Raw genomic sequence first — 15881 nt, 5'->3', positions numbered from 1 at the left:
TTGATGCCCTGAGTTCACAGCAAGTGGGTCAAATGATGCTAGCACCATTCAAACCTATAGACATCTCTGAAGAGGGCGTGGATATAACAGATGGAGTTTCTTTTATTGTTAGGAGCTGATGGAGGACCCAATTTATTTTTTGTACCCAAGTTGGAATTGGGCTTCAATATCCTCCAGCTGAAAGCTTCCAAATTGCTGGCTGAAGTGAACCTCTATAGATCTATATTGGCCATGCTCTGAGTTGCCCAACACTTGCAAGATGGCCCTATATAAAAGCATGTGGGCTTGGAGCTGTGGCTAGTTGTTGAGAATTTTTAATTTTTTTTTACTATCCCTATAATTTTTCCATTGCATATAATTGTGTGTTTTTACCAAAGTAAGTTCTATATTCACAAAACAATAATTGTATTTCTTTTATTATCCCAAGCTATACCATTTTTCATTTAGCATTTGTTTGAATGATTAATTAAAAACATTTCTTTGGGTTACACTTGTCTTCACATTCATCTCTGATCTCAGCAGAATGATGTAACATTTAGGAATGAAGATGCAGCCCAGGACTCCAGCACTGGAGGACAAGATAGCAAAGACTTCCACGGCCACCATGTATTTCCCTTTAGTGCTGAGGTAGGCTGGGATGAAGGAAAGCCAAACACTGCTAACGACCAGCATGCTGAATGTTATGTACTGAGCTTCATTAAACATGTCTGGAAGTTTCCTGGCTAAAAATGCTACAATAAAGCTTATGACAGCCAGACCTCCAATGTAGCCAATCATAATGTAGAAAGCAGTGACAGATCCCTCGTTACACTGTAATATTATTTTCCCCACCATCACTTGGGTGTTATACTCTGGGAATGGTGGAAAGAAGATCAACCAGAAGACACAGATCATTCCTTCCCCAACAGAGCAGATGATCAGAATAGATGTGGAGAAATGTTTGCCCAGCCATTTTTTCTGCATACTGTTAGGTCTGGTAGCTTTAAAAGCCAGAATGACAGTAACTGTTTTGGCCAACATTGAAGAAATGGCAACAGAGAAAGTCATCCCAATGACAGCCTGTTGAAGGAGACAAGAAACCTTTGTAGGATGTCCGATGAACAGCAGAGGACATAGAAAGGACAGGATTAGTGAGAGGAGAAGGATGAAGCTGAGGGTCTTGTTATTCACTTTTACAATTGGAGTGTCTTTGTATTTCACAAATATTCCAAATATGATAATAGTTACGAAACATAAAATAACAGAGATAAAAATGAGAGACAATCCCACTGTATCTCCATAGGACAGGAATTCAGTTGTTTTTTGTATACAGGTGTCTCTTCTCTCATTGGGCCATTTATCCTCCGCACACTTATAACACCTTTCCATGTCTGAAAGAGTTAAATAAAAGGGTTCTTAAATGTCATAAGGCAATGTATTTGATTGGTAGTATTATAAAACTTTGACAGACATAGCAGACAAATAGAAAACTAACACAAGTTATAGCTGTTATTTCTGTATTCTGGTGTACCTAGTCTTCCCAATACCAGTATTCATTTTTGAATGTTTTTATTACATCATTAGACTGATAAGAAGACAGACTAAATTGAGCAAAAAAACATGGATACTTCAGGCTTTTGAAAACCAGAGTTCCACATTGATATTTCCAAATCTGATGCAGTTATTTTATTTATTTATTTATTTTGAATTGCATTTAAACAATTTGGTATCATTTGCTTTGTGATCTTTTATAAATTCTGTTGCCTTACATGCCCACCTATCAATTTTCCTGGCCACCTGCCTCTTACCATTGCCAAACAGAGTGGGTTGTATAATCCGTCAAAAACCAAAATTAAGTGCTGGAGCCGGCAGATCCAGCTTACTGCCATTGGGGTGGATTTGCTAAAGGCAAATACTGTGCACTTTGCAAGTTTAGTTCCACTCATTTTTCCCAGAGTTTAGTAAATGTGGTTAAATCTTCAGTTTGTAAAGATTACCTAATCAAGTGCAAATTTTAAAAAAAATCAGGTTTGCTTGTACATGATTGGATGATAGAAATCAGCAGAATTTTATCACATTTACTAAAGCTATCTATACATGGATCAAAATTCAAGGACCGGACAATTTTCAATCCATGCATGGGTAAGCTGGTTGTACACAAGTCGATCTATCGACCAGCTTGTATACAACCAGTCTGTCAGGTTCTTTCCGAATTATATAGCTAGCAACACTGTTCATTGTATTCTGAAGACAGGGAAGGCTCCCCACTGTCAATACAATACCATAGAGGGAAGGATTCCCCCATCCACCTCAAGTGTGTAGACAGGGAAATTGGCTCAATTTTTTTTTGGCTGAATGAAAAACAAAAAGAATCAAGTATGTTCAGCCTAAGTTCAAGAGTTTTAGGGAAAATGAGTGCAACTGCACTTGAAACGTGCACGGTCTATTTGCCTTTAGTAAATCCACCCCATTGTCTTCTGTGAGCCATACAGACTGTCCCAAAGCATGTGTCTTTCTCCTTGCAGAACTATTGCATGTCTGTCACTTTGAAAGGTTGCTGAGTTTATAGAACTGCATGGTAAAATGTATGTGTGCCAGAACAAAGAAATTCTTGCTTGTTCAGACTTATGCAAGGTGTTGAATTTTGTACCTATTTTCAGACTTTTAACTTGTTATTCCAGTTTGCTCCAAATGAAAACCCTCATTTATCAAACTCACGCCTTTGACTTTAGTGCAAAAGGAAAAAAAAAGCATTTTTCTCTGCATAGTTATTGGCTACACATTTCTTATCCATGATCAGTAGAACTGCAATCACCTTCAATGGGCATATTTAGACATTTCATAATATTCTTGACCATGCTATGACTAGCAGACGAACAAAACAAATGCCAGAGAGTGTTTTTTGTAAAAGATGTGATCCTAGAGTAGGGTTGTTGCTTTGGCCACCAATGGCCATGTACCTGCAGGCCCCAATGTGTTTAGTCCTGATCCAGCTTTAAAGTTCCAGGTACACCTGATGACCTCTCTTCTGAATCTAGCCACACAGTTTCACATATGACTGTGTCGTGTTCACAGCTACTGTTACTCCTTATTTCCACTTTTCATGTCAGTTTCTATTGTTTCATAGGGCTCTCCTTAATAAGTTGGAACTATCATGATAGTCTACACGTATCATTGGTACCCTTTATGAGAAGTAGAGCATGGAAATATTTTACTCTAGTCAAGGTAGAAAATATCTGAAAGCCTAAATGCAATCAGACAATCCTGGCTTTGCTTTTCTTTAATTTTATATAATAGTTTCAGAAGCCCTATTACTGATTTAAAAAACTTGCATTCCTTCCAGGTCATTTATATTTAGGTTTATGTCTAGGAAGGATGGTGGAGAGAAGAGACCCAAACTCCCCTAAGATAATGGTCATCGGATGGTGTCTGTCTGTGCTATGGATATAAGGCTCTAATTTGAGCTGGACCAATAAAAGGTTGATGGAGAATATCTTATCTCATGTCTACAAGCTAGTAAAGGGACCTTGCTGTCATAAACCTCCTCAATGACCCCTCCCCCTTGGAGGAGCACCAGGCTTAAGGGGAAAAGGTCTATGGAAATCACGGAGGAGGAAAGGGGCATGGATGTCCGAGGATGAGACCGAAGAGCGTTCCTCCGGACCGTACCACTTCCAATGCACCAGGTACTGTATGCACCCACGGAACCTACGGGAGTCAACAATCAACTGTACTTCATACTCCTCATGGTTCTCAACCTGCACAGGGTGAGGACGTGGCACCGAGGTGATAAAGCAGTTGCAGACAAAGGTTTTAATAAGGAGACATGAAATATATTCAAAATATGCATGTTAGAAGGAAGGTCTAATGGGTAAGTCACTGGGTTAATCCTGCAAAGAATACGGAAAGGCCCAATAAACCGAGGTGCAAACTTCAGTGATGGAACACGAAGTCGGAGGCCTCGCAGTGCTTGCCATCACGTGTTTTTTGTTTGCACAGGCGTTCAGCCTCTGTTTTTTATGCCGGCTTTTTAGATCTTATGACTTTTCATTGGATCCTTCCAATCCCGAGTCTCCCTTCTAATGCTGCAGCGGTCGGATTAGTCGGATCAGCTCGAAGTTGGCGGTGCACGCTAACAGGACCTGGACACCAACATTTCATCTGTCCCTGCAGAGGGTTATATCTGTAAGCCCATATGGCCTCGCCACCTCGCACATCCATTACTCCTCTCCTGGAATCAATGGTGGTTTGGAAGCGTTTTTTGCATCTTTTCACTTCTCTGCTTCTGATGTGATACACCGAAGGAACGTCTCCCTTTTTCTTTCTCACTTGTCTTCATGGACTGAATGGGGTGTTTTTTAAAGGATTGAGTGATCAATCGTACCTTCAGAACTTTCACTTTTTTTCAATTTTTATTTTTTCACTTTTATTTTTTCACTTTTATTTTCTATAGAGATATGATTTAATGCACTTGTTTGTATCTACTGTTTTGGTATTTTTTTCCATGCTGGGTTTCAAGCATATTGCGGCTCCAGATATCATCTCTAGGAGCTTCTTGATTGTACCACTTCATTATATTTTGCTAGCGCACAAATTTTAATTTATATGCTTTTTACTTTATGGATATTTGAAGTATTTTGTTGCAGCTGCACTTTGTGAATTTAGTTATTTTTTTCATTTTGTTTTGCTCATTAGCGCAAGTTTTTTCCACCATTTCTTAGACCCTGTCCCCAACCTGGAAGGAAGGTGCAGGCAGGCGTCTGCGGTCAGCATGGAGTCTGTACCTATCATTAGCATGTTGCAAAGCCTCCTGGATTTGTGCTCAAGTGGAACGAAGACCACGGAGATGCTCCTCTAACGCAGGCATACTCTGCGGAACAAATGAGTCAGGCAACATGGAAGGTTGGAAACCATAGTTTGCCATAAACATGGACAATCGGGAAGCAGAATTCAAGGCACTATTGTGAGCAAACTCTGCCCACGGTAATAGGTCTGACCAGTTGTTATAATGGTCAGAAATATAGCAACGTAGGAATTGTTCCAAGGACTGATTGGCTCGTTCTGCAGCTCCATTAGACTGCGGGTGATATGCAGAGGAAAAAGCAAGCTGAATTCCCAACTGTGCACAAAAGACTCGCCAGAACCAGAACACAAACTGACTACCCCTGTCCGAGACAATCACCGTGGGTAGCCCATGTAAGCGAAAGATCGTTTTATCTCTTGAGTTGATCCCCTTTTTAATGCATGCAAATATTATGTTTGCTTTGTTAGCAGCAGCTTGGCATTGCATGCCATTGCTGAACCTATCATCTACTAGGACACCCAGGTCCTTTTCCATCCTAGATTCCCCCAGAGGTTCTCACCCCCAGTGTATAGATCGCATTCATATTTTTGCCACCACAAATGCATTATTTTACATTTTTTCCACATTAAACCTATGAACTCCACGATGAAATCCATAGACAGGTGGGTCCAGTGCCTCTCTCCATTGGGTATGGGTAGTAGGAGGCCCACTGGAAGATGTTGTGGAGTCTTACTCTGAGCACACATGGAACAGGCAGCTACAAAGGCAGTTACATCAGCACGTAGACTAGGTCACCAGAATTGTTGGGAAATAGCCCAAAAGAGTTTATTCTCCCCAGGGTGGCCAGCAGCCTTGGGAAAATGGTAAGTCTGGAGCACAGCAGTACAGAGACTCTCTGGGACAAAGCAGTGGTCACAAGGTTTCTCAGGAGGAGCATGGACCTGAGCAGCAAGAATTTTGTCACCCAAAGGAGAAGTAAGACTGGTGCAAACCGTAGCTAGAATACGATCAGGAGGAATCACAGGTAATGGAACCGATTCCAACTTTGAAGTGGAGGTAAATTGTCGTGACAAGGTGTCAGCCCTTACATTCTTAGTACCGGGTAAGAATGAGACAATGTAATTGAAACTTGACAAGAAAAGAGCCCATCGCGCCCTTCTGGGAGAGAGGCGTTTAGCCTCAGACAAGAATGCGAGATTCTTATGGTCAGTAAGAATGAGAACAGGCACAGTGGTACATTCGAGGAGATGTCTCCATACTTTCAGGGCTAAAATGATCGCCAACAGCTCTCTGTCACCAATCTCGTAATTGCACTCCACAGGTGACAATTTCTTGGAAAAGTAGCCACAAGGATGCAAAGCACTCTCAGAGTTAGGACATTGAGACAGAAGGGTGCCAACTCCAGTCTCAGAAGCATCAACCTCAAGGATAAAAAGTAACGTAGGATCAGGATGTGCCAACACAGGAGCAGAAACAAAGGCAGCCTTGAGACTCTCAAAGGCCTTAATGGACTCCGGAGACCAACTCTGTGGGTTACTGTCCTTTCTGGTCATATCAGTCAAGGGCTTGACCAGAGATGAAAAGTTACGAATAAACTTCCCATAATAGTTGGCAAAGCCCAGGAAACGCTGCATAGGACGTAACCCACGGGTCGGGGCCACTGTAGGACTGCTGAAAGTTTCTCAGGGTCCATCAAAAAACCAGCAGTGGAAATGACATAACCCAGGAATTTAACCTGTTCACGATGGAACTCGCACTTCTCCAATTTACAATAGAGATTGTTCTCTCTTAGTTTCTGAAGCACACGACAGACATCTGTGTGGTGGCTCTCCAGGGACTTGGAAAATATGAGGATATCATCGAGATAAACCACCACATATAACTGCAACAAATCTCAGGGGACATCGTTAATGAATTCCTGGAAAACTGCCGGGGCGTTACAAAGGCCAAAAAGCATTATGAGTTACTCATAATGGCCTGTTCTGGTATTAAACGCAGTTTTCCGCTCGTTGCCCTCCTTAATCCTCACAAGATTGTATGCACCTCTCAAATCAATCTTTCTGAAAAGTGTTGCTCCCTTGAGGCGGTCAAGTAACTCCGTAATCAACGGAATTGGATAGGCATTCTTAATCATGTAACGAATGAGACCCCTATAATCAATACAAGGTCTCAGTTCACCACTCTTCTTCTTCACGAAGAAGAAACCAGCACAAGCAGGGGATGAGGATTTGCAGATGAAACCTCGAGAAAGTGCATCTGCAACATACTCCTCCATGGCCTTATTCTCCAAGACCGACAAAGGGTAAACCCGGCCACAAGGGGGTATGGCACCAGGTTGAAGGTCAATTGTGCAATCATACAGCCGGTGTGGAGGCAAACTACCTGCTTGACCTTTGTCAAAGACATTGCTAAAATTGCGGTACTCCTCCGGCAGGGAGGAGAGCGAAGAGGTGCACAGGACCTTGGCTACCTTCTGGAAGCATGTCTTACTGCATTGTGGTGACCAGGAGAGAACCTCAGCATGGAGCCAATCAAAAGAGGGGTTGTGCCTCTGTAACCAAGGATAACCAATAACCAGCGGAAACTTAGGTGAGGAAATAACTTGGAATTGGATTATCTCATGGTGAAGAGCCCCTACGGCCATGGACAACAGAACCGTCTCATGAGTCACATGGGCAGGCTGTAGGGGTCTCCCATCAAAAGCCTCAATAAGTGGAGTGTCGCGCAGCTGCAGCGGAATCGAGTACTTCGATACAAAGGCAGCATCAATGAACAGGCCTGCAGCCCCAGAGTTGATTAGAGCCTGTATCTTGACGGAAGACTCAGCCCAAGAAAGGGGGACCGAAACCAGGGGCTTATCCTTCTGGATAACTGGGGACGAAACAATGCCACCGAAGGTCTGTCCGTGACAGGACCTCCAGGTTCGGGCATTCCCTGGACGGGTAGGACAAGACTTCAAAAAGTGACCTGCCTGGCCACAATAAAGGCACAATCTCTCCCTCCTCCTAAAGGTTCTCTCATCCACAGAGAGACGCGTGAAGCCCAAGTGTATGGGTTCATCTTCACTGATCGACTCGGTACCAGGGGGCATGGGAGGTGAGGGAGGCATGGGTGGGACTGCAAAGCTCGGAGGCAAACGTACAGGAGGCTTCCGCAAGTGCTCCTTAAAAGAGAGTCTCTCTGAGTCTGGAGTCAATGAGGATGGCAAAAGTGATTAACTTCTCCAGCTCAGTGAGTATATCTCAGGCTGCTATCTCATCCTTGATGGAATCTGAGAGACCATGAGAAAAAGCAGCCACGAGGGCCTCATTGTTCCAAGCAACCTCTGCTGCCAGACGTAGTCGGCAACAGTTCTCGTACTGTGTATGATGGACATGAGGCACTTGGCAGCAGAAGCGGAGCGTGCGGGAACGTCAAATACCCTTTTAAAGGAGGCCACAAACTCAGGGTAACTCAAGACAACAGGTTTTTGCGTCTCCCATAGAGGGTTTTCCCAGGCCAAGGCTCTCTCAGAAAGCAAAGATATCACAAAACCTACTTTGCTTCTGTTTTTGGGAAACGCCTGGGGCAGCATCTCAAAGTATATCTCAACCTGGTTGAGAAACCCTCTGCAGTGAACTGGATCACCCCCAAATCGCTGGTGAAGCAGAGTAGAACCAGACATACCTCTTATAGAGGTAATACTCGAGGCGGCACAGCAGCAGGAACAGCCTACAACTCAGGTTGTACCAGAGCAGCCACAGCGGGAGATTCCAGGTGAGCCATGCGACTCAGGAGCATTTGTAATGCCATGGCAAATTGATCCATGCGGTGATCTTGCTCATCCAATCTGGAAAAAATATTACCAACAAGTGGATTGACTGTATCTTCTGAATTCATGGCCTTCGCCTACTGTCAGAAACCATGAAATCAGACCAAGACAGAAGTACAGTTAAATCACACTTGTTTAATAATAAAAGTAATTAGAACAAAATTGGCCAGAGTTCAGGAACCGGAATGGATAGTCAGACAAGCCAAACGTCAGGGGGCTTGAGATGAGCGTAGTAAAACAGCAAGCAGGATCTGGAGCCAGAAGGGATGTCAGCCAAGCAAGTCTTTATACAGGAATGCAGGAGAGCGTCTCTGTGATGTTGACTAAGACGAAGGCAGAGATCCTCTGGGCTGGACGGCTTAAGTAGGCAGGACTGACGAGCAGGATTTCAACAACAGCTCAGAAAATCTTTGTGCCTATACAAATTCAACAACAACTGGAATTTTGGACATCGCCACTGTGCTTCTTTCGGAGGCATGCCTCTCAACCCAGGAGGATGATTCTGAAGCCAGATGTCTCTGGGGCTAGGGAATCCACAATCTGAAGAAACAAGTGCAAGGCCATTGCAGCGCAGTGAAGTGCAGACTCCCCAAGTATCTTGAATGGAAGGAAGCCTTTTTCTAGCATTGCAAGCCTTTCAGGAGTAAGGTTGACAACAAGACAGTAGTAGCCTACATTGCCTGACAAGGGGACACCAAAAGTCTTTTCTTGTTACATCTTGCACAGAAAATTTTCATGGGGCAGAAAACCACTTAGTCAGTTAAGGTTGGTCTTCTTGCCAGGGAAGCAAATCCAATTATTGGTTCAGTTAGGTAGAATATTTTTTCAACAAGTGTCTCATACCAATATTGGCCTATGGGGCGATACAGCAGTACTTTTCAGGGAGATTTCACTGAACATGCAGCTTCTGATATTTGCAACAGGATACCAATGCAAAGACTCCGTCATACAAGATCAAATAAAATCTTTTATGGCAAGGTCAGTAACAATACCCCAATCCAATGAGACTACTTTTAATAGCCTGGCTATGGAATAGGCTAAACTACAGGTGCAGGGATTCTCATCTGAGGTTGTTCAGACCTTGGTGACCAGAAGATCATCCATGAATGCTACATAGGAGAGGATATGAAAGAAGTCTGTTTTGTCTGCTCAGCAAAAGCTTTCTCTCCTGTGTTCCCTACTCTAGCCAATATCTTTGACATTTTACAGTCAGCGCTAAAGGTTGGTCTGGCATACAACTCCATTTAAGGTACAGATCTCTGGAGGTGTGGTCAAGATGGCGACCAGATAGGACGTGGAGAACAGAAACTCGGTACCTGGCAGGCCTAATAATCCGGTCGTAAGGGATTTACAGACACCCTGACTTACCCGGGAAGCTGAGGAGAAGGTCGGGTATGCGCAGGGGAAGCCGGTTCACAGAGGAACAGGCAACAGGCTCCCAGGACCCCACCGCTAATCCGAGGTACATGCGGGGCAGCACACACAAACGTGGTGTCCCAGACAGATCAAGTCGAGCCGCCACCGCTGGGAACAGAACAGTTCCAAGCACTCATGCAGGCCATCACGGGTTGCCAAACAACTTTAACCACCAAAATCGAGCAAATGCAGCTTGAAATGGGTCTCATAAGACGGGACATGGACAAGCACCGTGACAGATTGACTGAGGTGGAGTGGAGGGTAGGGGAGACTGAAGACATGGTCCGTGACCACTCTGCCTCCCTCTGCATGCTGCAGGTTAAAATGAAAGCGCTTGAATCTAGAGCAGAGGACCAGGCAAACAGAAACCGCAGGAACAACCTGAGGTTGGTGGGCCTTCCAGAGTGAGTTGAGGGGCAGGATCCAGAGGCCTATGCGGAACACATGCTGCGCACGCTCCTACCTCAGGTGCCATTCTCCCCTCACTTTGCAGTGGAACGGGCTCACAGAATGCCGTCGGCTCCAGGCCCACCTGGTGCCCCGCCACGCACATTTATTTTTTGCCTCTTAAACTTCAGAGATCGGGATCTCATTCTGAGAGAAGCAAGTGTAGCGCTGGTAGATTTACAATCTACCGCAGGTTAGGTAAATTTAGTAAATTGTGTGTTAGGAAGGTTAAAAGTTTGCCTCTGTTCCAGCTTGGCTGACATTGTGTGTGCTTCCGTGCTGACCGGTGGGCGTTGCTGTTACCACTGGTCGGTGTTGGAAAGGCAACGTGTCGTAGTGTATAGATGCTCCTCTGTCTCGGAGACAAGCTCGGTGGAGGTGGTCCTCCGAGTTGCATTCTGGGAAGGGGGTATTTATGGGACAGACACCATGTTCTAGGGTTCGTTTTACAGCCACCTGCTGGCCCTCCTGGCCGACAGGTATGCGTTAAGGAGCTACCTCGTGGTCCTCCGATCGAGAGGCCCACGATACAGCGGCGCAGGGGTGGGTCCAGAGGCTTGTCTGGGGCCTACCACCGCAGCCAAGGAATGGTCCTGAGCTGTCGGTCCTGTGTGACGAAGCTGGACAACCGAGGAGATCCCAGGGGAGGACCCGTCTTGGAGAGATCACGTGGTGAGCTGGTCTATAGAGGGGCCTGGTGAGGATGTATCCAAAAGAAGTAACCATACAGCATAGTGTTGCTGGTTCAGCGTAAAGGTTCAAGCACTGTGACTGACTTTCATTCCAGAAAAATCTGATACATCCTGTGGCAGAGGATCGTATGGATTTATCCCCCCAAACAAGTCTGTGGCAGAGACTTTTAATTCGTGCTGCGTACTGGCTGCTAGACCGGTGAGAGAGGCCTATCCAGACGAGCAAAGAGTGTGTCTCACGAGGGGAGCGCATTCCACCTAATTATCTGAATTCTACCAGGACTAAGATTCTAGAAGAAGATATTTGAGTTTCTCCTGAAAGTTTCCTTTTCTGCCTCTTTCCTGCTACTTCCTAAAGTTTGTTTGTTCAATAAAGCATTGAAAACGTACTCCAGTGTTGGTGCGTGTGTCGTCCAGAAGTAAACTCAATGGAACCCCTAGACCCTGTGCCGGTGAAACCAAGGGAAGCAAAGTGAAGGTAACAGACTCGCTTAAACCAGCAGCTCCACCGTGAGTTAGTGCTACACAAGAAACATAGGAGAACTGCGCCATGAGAACGTGAAGATCATGCTGTTTCCTGATTTTTCGGTGGAAACGCAGAGGCAACGCAGGACATTTGATCAAGTCAAGGCCCAGCTGCGCACCGAAGGGCTCAAATATAGCATGATGTTTCCGGCGCGACTGGTGATTGATGGCGAAGTTCTTTACTTTCCCGGAAGAGGCATCCAGATGGATCGAGTCCCTTCCATGACACCGCAAACTCCCCGCGTGGTGAAGACTACAGTTATTTTTTCTACTACACCAGATGTGTCCAGTGGTAAACACAGCAGTCCTTGCGTTATACTGTCTTCCCCTCTGTGTGCCCAGAAGGCCTGATATGCTGAGACCCCCCTGAATTCCCTAGGACAACACACTCTTGCTGCAAGAGGGGTGGGGGGTTTTGTCTCTTGGCCCTGCCTACCTGGAGGTCCTGTTTTTTTGGGGGGGACAGGATGTACCCTTATAGTTCAGCAGCATCGGGCTGCTTGCTTCTCCCCCCTCCCCTTGTCCTCCCACCTGACTACTAGGAGACTGTGCACCCCTCCATTGTAGTGCTCAACATACTCCCCTGGAGTGGTTGAGGGGAAACATGGACCTTTCACCTGTTGGTGGGTTAACTGCAGGAGAACTATGGCAGCTTCCTAATCCCCCCCGGTCACTAGAGATACAAGACTGGTATAAACACTTATTCTTCTGGTAGATATATCTAGGACTGGGCTCCTTTACTGTGTCTTCACTGGAGACTCTGGACTTAGCCAAGAGTAGGGATGAGCTTCGTGTTCGAGTCGAACCCATGTTCAACTCGAACATCGTCTGTTCGCCCATTCGCCGAATTGCAAACGATATGGGCCGTTTGCTCCAAATTCGTGTGGCGCGTCACGGCCCATAATTCACTGCGGCATCACAGTGCATTGCTGGCTGATGATTGGCCAAGCATGCACTATGACCCACATGCTTGGCCAATCACAGCGCCGTCTGTAGAGAGAGCTGTAATTGGCCAAAGCCAGGGTGGCTTTGGCCAATTATGGCTCAGGTGGTTTAGAACACGCCCCACACTATATAAGGCCGCCTGCACGGCGGCCCTGTGTAGTGTGTTCCGGCGTTGAGAGACAGAGACAGAGAGACAGTGTCATTTCAAGTTAGATAGATTAGGCAGGACAGTCAGTCAGTTAGCTGCACTTACAGTGTATTGTGTATATATATGCATCCCTGGTGTTGTATGTATATATATATATATATATATATATATATATATATATATATATATATATACACTGTATTCAGTTTAGCTAGATCCATTCCTGTTATCTTCCTACTGACAGGCAGGCTTGTCTTGTTACAGTATTTACAGCTACCTGAAGAAAATTGCTGGGGTTCTTTTGATCCTATTAGTGCCACAGTCAGGCAGCTAGACTATTTACAGTTAGTGTAGTGCGTCCTCCTCACAGTGTTCAGCTAAAGCTACAAGTTAGTTTAGTGTGACCTCTGCACAGTGTTCAGCTAAAGATACAAGTTAGTGTAGTGCGTCCTCCTCACAGTGTTCAGCTAAAGCTACAAGTTAGTGTAGTGCAACCTCTGCACAGTGTTCAGCTAAAGCTACCTGTAGAAGGTTGGTGGTGTTTTCCTGATCCTATCACTACCGCAGGCAGCTAAATTATTGACACGTTAGTGTATCGCGACCTCTGCACAGTGTTCAGCTAAAGCTACCTGTAGAAGGTTGGTGGCGTTCTCATACTACAGACAGTGTTCAGCTAAAACTACAAGTTAGTGTAGTGCGACCTCTGCACAGTGTTCAGCTAAAGCTACAATTAGTGTAGTGCGTCCTCCTCACAGTGTTCAGCTAAAGCTACAAGTTAGTGTAGTGCGTGCTCCTCACAGTGTTCAGCTAAAGCTACAAGTTAGTGTAGTGCAACCTCTGCACAGTGTTCAGCTAAAGCTACCTGTAGAAGGTTGGTGGTGTTTTCCTGATCCTATCACTACCACAGGCAGCTAAATTATTGACACGTTAGTGTAGTGCGACCTCTGCACAGTGTTCAGCTAACGCTACCTGTAGAAGGTTGGTGGTGTTTTCCTGATCCTATCACTACTGCAGGCAGCTAAATTATTTACTAGTTAGTGTAGTATGACCTCTGTACAGTGTTCAGCTAAAGCTACCTGTAGAAGGTTGGTGGTGTTTTCCTGATCCTATCACTACCGCAGGCAGCTAAATTATTTACACGTTAGTGTAGTGCGGCCTCTGCACAGTGTTCAGCTAAAGCTACCTGTAGAAGGTTGGTGATGTTTTCCTGATCCTATCACTACCGCAGGCAGCTAAATTATTTACACATTAGTGTAGTGCGACCTCTGCACAGTGTTCAGCTAAAGCTACCTGTAGAAGGTTGGTGGTGTTTTCCTGATCCTATCACTACCGCAGGCAGCTAAATTATTTACACGTTAGTGTATCGCGACCTCTGCACAGTGTTCAGCTAAAGCTACCTGTAGAAGGTTGGTGGCGTTCTCATACTACAGGCAGGCGGTTGATTTTGCTAGCTGCAGTATCAGTATCTATATATGTATATATATATATCCCAGCTTAGTGCAGCTACAGGCTATTAGTATGTCTGGAAGGCCAACAAGGAGAGGCAGACAGTCACAAGCCAATAAAAGAGGGCAAGCGTGCTCTGTGTCTAGAGGCAACAGTGCTGGTCATGGAGACGGTGCATCCTCATCAGCACGTGGCCGTGGGACACGCTTGGCCTTTTTTTCGGCAGCTGGCCGTGTTGAGCCGCAACATCTGGAAGACTTGGTCGAGTGGATGACCAAGCCGTCCTTATCCTCCTCATCCTCTCTCACCCATGCTCAGGGTACTTTGTCTGGCAAAGCAGCTGCCAACGTGGCCTCTTCCCTCGGCTCAATGGCCTCAGTGACTCCTTCCCTAGCCCCTACTGTCAGGTTTGCTCCAGTGATGAGGAGGGAGGGGATGATGAGGTCACTGACTCAACGTGGGTGCCTGATAGGAGAGAGGAGGAGGAGGAGGAGGCACATCACCAACGAGGCAGGATGCCCTCCAGGGGCCAGCCTAAGTGCAGCACACTAACTGTATCACACCGCAAAGCTCCACATGTGCAGGGCGCTGCTGTCTCTGCGCATTATTCCAAAAGTTCTTTGGTGTGGGCCTTTTTTGAGACGAGTGCATCAGATCGCACCACTGCTATTTGCAACATATGTCTCAAGCGTATCTCGCATGGCCAAAACATCTCCCGCTTGGGCACCACATGCTTGACCAGACATATGTTGACCTGCCATGCAGTTCGTTGGCAAGCATATCTAAAAGACCCACACCAAAGAGCAAAGAGGACCTCTCCTTGCTCCTCATCATCTGAGATCTTCAACCCCACTATACCTTCAGTCCTCTCTGAGACCTGCACTGAGAGGAATGAAGGTGTAGAATTAGGTGTGTCACAGCCAAGTACTTGTGGGCTATCTGCTTTCAGTACACCGATGTCAGATTGTACCAGGCAAATTTCCCTGCCCCAGCTGCTGCACCGCCTAAAGAAGTTCGCTCCCAGACATCCACATGCCCGGCGGTTGAATGCTAGCTTGGCAAAATTGCTTCCCTGTTTCCCCGAAAATAAGACCTAGCGTGATTGTCGGTGATGGCTGCAATATAAGCCCTACCCCCCAAATAAGCCCTAGTTAAAGTCCTTGTAGGTCTTATTTTCAGGGTAGGGCTTATTTTTGGGGAAACAAGGTAGGGCTTATTTGGGGGGTAGGGCTTATATTGCAGCCATCACCGACAATCACGCTAGGTCTTATTTTCGGGGAAACAGGGTAGCACTTCAACTGCTACCTTTTCAGTTGGTAGACTCTGCCCCCTTCCGTGAGTTTGTGGAATGTGCAGTTCCTCAGTGGCAGGTACCCAAACGCCACTTTTTCTCATGGAAGGCGATTCCGGCTCTCTACCAGCATATGGAAGGCAATGTCTTGGCCTCGCTGGACAGGGCGGTCAGCAGTAAGGTGCATATTACCGCTGACTTATGGTCCAGCAGGCATGGACAGGGACATTACCTAAGTTTCACGGCGCAATGGGTCACTCTGCTGGCAGCTGGGAAGGATGCAGGACAAGGTGCAGTAGTGTTGGAGGTTGTTCCGCCACCACGCCTCCAAAGTGTCACTACTAATGATTCTGACACACCTCTCTCCTCCACCCCCT

The 15881-nt window shown here is 45.9% G+C and overlaps 1 protein-coding gene across 1 annotated transcript in view; it reads right to left on the bottom strand.

Moving 5' to 3' along the window:
• Positions 1-200: 200 nt before the first annotated feature.
• The window catches only part of LOC141141134 (vomeronasal type-2 receptor 26-like), a 54190-nt gene continuing 38509 nt past the window's right edge, over positions 201-15881 (bottom strand). Inside the window, exon 6 of the mRNA XM_073628839.1 lies at positions 201-1370. Coding sequence (XP_073484940.1) covers positions 463-1370 — 908 coding nt within the window. The 3' untranslated portion in view covers positions 201-462. The remainder of the gene's footprint in view (positions 1371-15881) is intronic.

Source organism: Aquarana catesbeiana, linkage group LG04 (genome assembly GCF_042186555.1).
Source record: "Aquarana catesbeiana isolate 2022-GZ linkage group LG04, ASM4218655v1, whole genome shotgun sequence".
Classification (NCBI taxonomy): domain Eukaryota; kingdom Metazoa; phylum Chordata; class Amphibia; order Anura; family Ranidae; genus Aquarana; species Aquarana catesbeiana.
Note: the sequence above shows the minus strand (reverse complement) of the source record. Positions and strands in the feature narration are given on the sequence as shown.